General features: G+C 29.3%; 1 protein-coding gene across 6 annotated transcripts in view; it reads left to right on the top strand.

Moving 5' to 3' along the window:
• shot (dystonin-like protein short stop) overlaps window positions 1-8,750 on the top strand; it is a 696,871-nt gene that overhangs the window by 599,895 nt on the left and 88,226 nt on the right. For all 6 annotated transcript variants that reach the window (XM_085812140.1, XM_085812144.1, XM_085812142.1 and 3 more), the window contains 4 exons: window positions 307-453; window positions 6,282-6,506; window positions 6,916-7,029; window positions 7,114-7,197. In XM_085812140.1, coding sequence (XP_085668266.1) covers window positions 307-453; window positions 6,282-6,506; window positions 6,916-7,029; window positions 7,114-7,197 — 570 coding nt within the window. The remainder of the gene's footprint in view (window positions 1-306; window positions 454-6,281; window positions 6,507-6,915; window positions 7,030-7,113; window positions 7,198-8,750) is intronic.

The raw sequence follows: 8,750 nt of genomic DNA, 5'->3' as shown, positions 1-8,750 counted from the left end.
AATTTGTAGGTATTATTAATAGGAATTATATATAGTCATTTATATTTCTTTAATTTCTTAGTTTCAAATCTTTCAAAGAGTCATATTTTTAAGTAAATATGTACATACAGTAATTTCAAATCTTTCAAAGAGTCGTATTTTAAAGTAAATATGTACATACAATTTGCTATTTAGTAGTTTGTAAATTATTAGCTAATGTTAAGTCTTAATGGGACCTTAATGCCTAACTTAAAAGTCTTAATGTTATGAATATGTTATATATAATTTATTTTTCATCAGTTTTAAGTTTCTATTTCTAATAATTAGGTTGCCATTGAAGAAAAATACAGACAGTGTTCTGATACTATATCAAAGTTATTGGCCTGGTTGCAAGAGAAAGAAATGGAATTGGCTGAACTTGGACTTGTTAAAGAAGAAGCAGATGAATTATATCGTCAAATCAATTCTGCAAAGGTTTGTGCCGAATAGCAATAAATGAATTTTTTTTCTTTCGGGCACATGTTGAGATCTTATAGTTTGTCGAAATATGGCTTCGTTGTGTAGAAGCATTTTTTTTTTTTAAACAGGAGATGTGAAAAATGTGCAGTGCCCTTATCATGACTCAAACCCTGGACTCCTAAATATGCATCGAGTATGCTTCCAATTATGCTAAGTATGCATGTGGAAAGGAGAAGAAAATACCTTGTATACTATCCCTTTTAAAGGGTGACTGGGGATTAAGGGACTCCAAATCCTGGTGGTTATGAATTATGGTTCACCACCTTTTAGTTTGAGTGCCACTTGTAGAGTCATTAGTTTTTTTTTTTTTTTTTTTTAAAGCAGGTAATGTGAAAAATGTGCAATGCCCTCCACGGGACTTGAACTCTGGACTTCTCGAATGTGTGTTAAGTGCACTTCCAATTACATCACGAAAGCATGCGAAAAGGAGGGAGAAAATGCCTTATAAGCGTAGGAGAGGAACACTCATAAATTTAATAAAATATTTTTAGTACCATAGAAATTTTATGTTGTTATTTTAAATTATACAAAGTCATCATAATAAATAGTATAATGTTAAAACTGTTATTTGGTGCTACATACTGTAGCATTGTATAGTATGCCTGAGCTATATGACTCCAAATATGTGTGTTGTACACACACATGTTCACTATTTATCCATCTGCAGCTATACTTGCTAATGTAACATATAAGAAGAGGGAGAGGAAGAAAAGTTAAAGCAGGGTTTAAGTGAAAATATGGATATATTTATAACAGAAAGGAGGAAAGAAAACAATGAAGATGAACAAACAAAATAATTTATAATGCATAAGGGGAAATAGAGACATTGACAACATCCCTAAATAAATAAAATAGTGTATAACAAAGAAAGAAGAAAACAAAAGCAAAGATAGATAGCAACTGTATTTAAAGAATCTCCAAATTCAATTTATGTGGCTAACAAATTTACTCCTATTGTGAAACCTTTTTTTTTTTTTTTATTAAAAAAGCATATCACCGTCAAACATATTTTTAGAAAATACATTGAAAGTAATTTTTAAAGAAACTAAACACAAAATTGAAGGATTATTTTAAAAGGGCATAAATTATCTTACAAAAGCAAACATGGTAAAAAAAGGGAGAGAGAATAGTTGGTGTTCAGTAGTAACAATAAATTAATTTTTTTTTAACAATGTAAACTCTTTTCTTCTATTACGCCACTGTCAAGGCTACAAAGATTGGTAGTAACATTTGAACATTTTTAAGACTAAATGTTGACAAGGATGAAAGCATCCAGTAAATCTGTACACTGTAATAATTTAACAATCTGGTTTAAATTTGCTACAAAATTTATCGGAATACATACGTATATGTATGTAAGGGATAAATATAACAAAAATGAAATTATTTGTCATCAGATTTTATCCTTAATAGTCAAGAATAACCCTGGAAATGATAATTAAATATTATGTATTTGTATATTTTTCTGCTATACAAGAAACTCTTATTATTGTATTAATGTTCATATTCTTTCTATATTAGGCAAAATTTTAGTTAAGATATCATTAGAAGCAACTTATGCAGATAAGGGGACACAATTTAAATGTTGCACTGGGTTGCAACACAGTTTGGCAGCTAAATATAAGTTTTTATTTTATTCTGTTTGTTCTGCGATGCATTTAAAAGCTAAAACATTTTTTATAACTTCATTCAGCAATAAATTTAATTGAATGCTTGACTATAATGAATGACCTTTAGTTTTCAGATAATGCATTTATTTTAAGAGTTTATGAGCATTAAATAAGATTGTCTTGTTTTTTTCCTGCTATCATCCTTTAAGTTTTTTTTTAAATAAAAATTACAATAGTGATAATAATTGAACGAAAGTTTCCCGCCACTGCAAATATTGTCTGCGCAAACAGTTCACATTGGCGTGTTTAATCATATTTTGTCAAATGGTTTTTGGCACTTGAAAGAAAGAGACTTGCTTTAGATGCTTTGTTTTTTGCCCTTATTGTGTTGTGAACTGTGTAAAAGAATATCGTCATCATTAAGTACAAGGTGTCTGAAATGGAACCGTCATCCAGATTAGAACCATACTTTACTTCCAGTTTTGTTGTAAACATTCAGATATAGAATGTCATCAAATCATGTGTACAGCGTTTGGTACTAATGTTCTATTATATGATGCTCGTGTGCGAGAACTTGTGGGAAACGATCAGTATGCAACCACTTGAAAACTTGTTAAGGAGTTAGACGTTAGTGCTGTGTCTATTAGTTGTGGTATGCTTCGCATAAACTTGATGTACAAGTTCAGTTATTGAAGCTGCATGAGCAGATAAGGACAGATGTGTTTGTGCTTACACTAATCTCCTCGAATATCAGTACAAAGATAAAATTCCGGACTAAATCCCCACTTGAGATGAAAAGTGGATTTACATCAACAATACAAGCCTAAATCGGAGTTGGTGTGCGCCTGGTGAGCCCATTGACAGCATCACAAAACACTTGACTAACAAAAACATCATGCTTTTTATCTGGTGATCTAGTGGGATTGCTGTGGTATTATCCACAAAGAATACCTGAAAAAAAGGTAAAACCTTTGACAGTAAGGTTGTACATTGTGATGCTAGTCTGTGTTGACACTGCTATTCAAGGAAAAACATCGAACTGAGTTCCAGCACAAAAAGGTAATGTTCCATCAAAATAATGCAAAACCACTTGGGTCTGCATTCACCGGCTGCTACCTTATTTCTTACCTGCAGCTATAACTTTCAGGTGCTATCTTCCATTCTGCGCAGGACGTCTGAAATGAGGTTGATCTGTTTTTGGACTTTTGGTCACCAAGTTTCTGGGCTGAAGGTGTTGAAAAACTACCAAAACTTTGGCAGAACATCATAGATTTGGGCAGTGATTACTACCCATACTAAAGGTCTTGCTCTCTCTCTCTCTCTTTTTTTTTTTTTTTTTTCTAATTTTATTAAGAAAGTTTTTTTGACAGAAAACTTTTGTTACCACCAGATATTTACAACTATGTTCTTTCCTTTTTGTTTCATTTCTGTTTACAGTACTGTTTGTCTGTCTAGAGATTCTTGATTACCAATAAGCCTGAATGGAGACTTTTGCTGGAGTAATAGGGCTTCTATATGTCAATGTATTTCATTTTGTTTTTTCAGGTATTGGTTATTAAAACGTTTATAATTTGTCTTCATGATTTATTTCATTTGCACATATATATTCAATCACTTTTTGTACTTTCAATAATTTTTTTTCACTGTTTCATAGCTTTACTAAAAATTTGTTAAATTTCATTATTTTTTCTGTTTTTGTAATTAAATTTTGATAATGGCAAATTTTTGGGAATGTTCTTTCAAATTAAGGAAGAAAATACATGCATTTAAATATCTGGCGTATAAAATCTTATACAGTGCTGTAGAATTTGTTACTCTGATTTGCGGTACAATTTTTGTTAGTTCCTCATCTGCAAGCTTTGAAAAGGCTTCTCAACCAACTAAATTATCTTAATTTGTACTACTCTGAGAAGTCAGGAGCAGGGTTTTTGAATTATTTAAAATAATTTCAAGCACACCTTGTAAATGCCCAAAAGGTTTAGCAGCATCTGGTTAAGAAATAAGCTATATGGCTGACTACAGTCAAAAGTCCTTAATCCGGACTCGTCGGGACTTCCGCGATTCCGGATTATCGATTTTTCCGGATTATAGATCATCAGTTTAAATCTCGTAAGATGGCATGCAGAAATTCTAAAATTAAAAATATGAAACCGTAATTTATGAAATAAAGAACAATTATGATCTAAAAGGTATCAAAATTTACAAAAAAAAAAAAAAAATATTTAATATTTATTTGTTTACTTTATTAAACTTTTCTTTCAATGTAAGTTGTTTAAGTTGCTTTGTTTTATGTGATAATACTTTCCATTTAATTCTATAAACAGACATAATTTCTTGTTCAGTTACAAAGTTCCGCTGTTCAAGTCTGTAATTGCTGTGCCGAGAATACCGACTAACTTGTCAATCGAAATTTTTTCATTTTCACTAACCTCTCTGTCACCTTCTTCATGTCTTTATCCATTTTTTGCAGCAATTCCACTTTTTGTTTGATGGACATCGAAACATACTTTCGTTTTGTAGATCCTTTGGGAGCTCCAGCATCGGAAATTCTATTTGACATAATCGAAAGTTTAAGTTTACTTTTATAAAATTGCTCTTAGATTCTGAAAAAAGTAATAAGCCGGATCCAGTTCGAAGATTAAGGTACAACGCAATCATCAACATTAACTGAAATAGATAATTAGATAATTTTAGCTTATACCATCCGTTATACATTAAACGCGCACGCGAAAACGTATTCTGCACTTGCGCACACGCATATGCGCAGTCGTAAAGGTCTTACGCGCACGTGTAAATGCCTATACGCATGTGTCGACACAGCGCATGCGCAGAAAATTTTTAGCTTTGAGGTCCGGATTATAGATCATTCCGGATTATGGGTGTCCGAATTAACGACTTTTGACTGTATTTAGTGTGCTAGGCCTACGTGAAATGCCGAACATGTCAAAAAGTTGATTAACATAAGCTTTTTGTTTTTTCTGATGCTGATACTGTATGAAAGTGGGCTATAGATTTGGAGACTTTCTAAAGATATGATTGTGACTTATAACTGTTTTCAAATTAGGAATTACATAAATTTGTGTGCATATTTTTGTCCCAGTTTTAATTTAAAGAGCAGCATATAATGTGTAATGGATTTAATTCTTAATTTTTATGTGCTGCCTTCTTTTTCACCCCCTCTCAAAATATCTTCTAGTTCGTAGAAAAGACTTCTTTTTTGGAGGAGAGGATGTTTAAATTTTTCGTGATATGTGGAAACTTATTTTTTGAAAATATACATCATGCAAATATTAAAACAGCAGGAACAGTGCCCTGCTGTTTTATCTCATATATTCAATAAGTTACTTGATAGGACTTATATGCATTTTCTGCTCAACACTAGACCAATATTGCCAGTTTAAAATTTTAATTTAATAAAAGAATTAACCAGAACAACTTGCAAATTTGATCATCAACAGATATTTGCTTAGTAAACATTCAGAGAAGTTATTTTGAGAGTATATTGTTGTAAACATTTCTTTGGAGAGAATTAAAAGGTCAAACATTTTGGCTTCAAATATTTATTTCAGTACTACAAGAACACACATTTTATGACATAAAAATTATCAGTAGAGCTATCTTAGTGATTTGTTTCTAAACTTGCATAATATGAAAAATCTTGTAGATTAGAATAAATATTTCATGAATAAATAGATAAATATTATGCATAGCCTTTTTAGCTTTGAATACGTTATAATTTTTTTTATTAAAATTGACTAATGCTTTTATAAAATTTGAAATTCGTTGTATTTTTATATATTTTATTCCCTTTTCAATTCTTAATCATTTTGTTATTCTAAATTCAAGACAAATACTAGGAATGTGGGAATTCATTTCAAAGAAGTCATTTTATCCACATTAAATTTTTATTGATTTTTGCAGATTGCTATTTTGAGAAACTATATTGTAAAATAAGTTATATTATAACACTTAAGCTAATTCACTAAAAATAATTTGTAAGCATTAAATATTTAGTCAAATATATTTCATATTTTTGCTTCTGAGAAATAACCATTATTAACTAGAAGTTTTTAATGGATTTTCTTTTTCGTGCAAATGAATGTTGTGTTTTAGTTATTAAAAATTCCTACTGAATTTTGAAATTATATATATATATATATGCATTTCCTTTAGTCAATAAAACAAGACCTAGAAGATCACCAGAGATCTATTATGTCCTGCATTGATCAAGCTCAGCAGCTTATTGAACAAGGTCAAGATGTTTTGAGTAAAGATGAAATCCATAATATTCAAAAGAATTCTGAAGCTTTAAAGAAACGTTTCACAAAAGCTAATGAAGATAGTGAAAAATTGCTGCGTCGTCTCAATACTGCTTCAGAGGAACTTCAAAAATTTTCAGTATGTACAGCATTACATTAAAAGAGTAATATTTTTAGTTTTAGTTTCAAAAATTGTTATAGGATGTTGTAACAATTTTTATTTATTATTTTACTTTGTAAATTTCTATTTGTTTATTGTTATAATAGCCTTTTATTTTTTCATGGAATATCATTTACATTTTATTCAGTTTTATAGTTGATGAAAAGGTACTTTTTTAAAATGTAATTATTTAGTTCTAAGATTTAATAATTAAGGAAAATTAGTGTCTTTTTTATAATCTGAATTTAGTACAGTAGGTTTTTATTTATTTATTTTTGTGGATTCCCTTTTCTTTTTTGCTTTTTTCTTTTTAAATTCAGTGACACAAAGCATCAAAGGGAAAACCTGTTAGTTAAAATTGACACTTAATTCTGTATTTCTTTTTCAGAACGAATTAATAAATTTTATGGAATGGTTAAAAGATTCACATCTTAAACAAACTGAAAAAGAGAGAAGTTTAGTAGATCTTGATCATCTGAAGGAAAATGCAGATGCGTACAAAGTAAGCATTATTTTTAGAATTGCTTTATGTTTTTAAGTAAATGTAAACTGTTTTACTTAATCATTTGATTTTTCAATTTTTTAGACATTTTCAAGTGATGCTATTGCCCATCAAGCAGATCTCAGATTCATAACAATGGCTGCACAAAAATTTGTTGATGAATCAAAAGTATGTATTATATTAATTCAGTTGTAAACATCTTATTACATAATATGAAATATCATGAAAAATAATTTTCATGGTTTTTGGAAGTTTAATTGCTCTTTTGAATTGATTTTATTTAATTCTTGTAATCTGTTACATCATTATTTATAGTTATTTAACTATGAAAGTGTGATTCAGAGCATAAGTTATAGAATAATAAAGGCTTTTAGAATCTTTTAGAAATATCTGCAAAATTTATTACTCTTTCAAATTTATTATTGTAATTGCTGCAGTATTTTTTAAAATTTGTTTTAGAATATACTCCCTTGCATTGCTTCATAAATCAGGAATACTCTGAGTCATGTTAAAGATTTAGCTACTTTATTATTGTCACAAAAAATTAATATTTTCATTTTAGATCTGAACAATAGTCTGTTGTTTAGGGCTGTGATTTCTGAAAAAGCTGAATTCTTGTGAATTCACATGCATTCTGGTCTAAATGTATGGGGGGGGGGAATCATTCCTGTAATTTTTGTTCAAAATGAGAAATAACAGATAAAACATTTCCAGGAATATAAAATGTACATATTTGGATTGTATATTGCAAAGATATGTTAAGTTCTTTTAAATACCTAATGTACGTAAAGAATTTAATGCATTCTTTAATTCATCAAGTTCTTATGTTTGAGACTGTAAAAAAGAAAATTGGAACTATAGTTCATGAATAGATTGAAATTATTATGTAAAGCATATTTTTATTTCATCATAAGAAAAATATTTAAAATAATCATTTTTAAAAAATAGATGGTTCAGATCTGATTATTGAAGTGGTTTAAAGCTTCTTCATCAATTATAAATATATAAATTGTCCTGAGAGATTAATGCGGGTTTTCTTGCTCAGAAGCTTAGATGGTCAAATGAAGGATCCATATTATATCTGAATTTTTGGAAATTTGCATAACTTTGTTAGAAATAAACTGGATTTTGAACACTTCAGAGTTTCATAGATCCAAAATGAAAAATAAAGTTTCATGCATCCAAAAAATGGCCACTGATCAAATGTGGATCTTCTTTTCTTATTTATATTATCATATTTGGCAGTAAGATGTGTACTTAAATACCATGAAATCATTTTGCACCCAATGAAATAGATGCGTATTTGAATGTTTCTTTTCCGCTTTGTAATACCAGATTCTTTTTCCTTCCTTTTTTTTTCTCTGGTGATAAGTTTAGAAATATGACAATTAAAAGTAATATTTTGCAACTTAAAATAAGAATTTAATTATTATTTCTGAATAATTATTGATATGCTCAAGGAGACAAATGCACCATCTCGAGTTTTTAGATCCATTTGCCAAATGTGTGTAATGCATTTTTCTTATAAATCTCATCAAAATAAGAAAATGTTCCCATATTTCAGCAAAATGTTGAATAGAAAATGTTTCATTGATTATGGAACAAATAAAGATGGATTTAAAAATCTGAGGTTGGATCACTGTGTGTACTTAAAAAAAAAAAAGATGTTATGGCTAACTGTTGCATTCCTTGCAATGAAAATGGGTGTCTAAAACTTATGT

The sequence above is a fragment of the Stegodyphus dumicola genome, chromosome 2 (genome assembly GCF_044657685.1).
Source record: "Stegodyphus dumicola isolate Sdum_Otavi_A_Nest chromosome 2, ASM4465768v1".
In the NCBI taxonomy this organism is placed as follows: domain Eukaryota; kingdom Metazoa; phylum Arthropoda; class Arachnida; order Araneae; family Eresidae; genus Stegodyphus; species Stegodyphus dumicola.
This window is presented reverse-complemented; position numbering and strand designations above follow the sequence as displayed.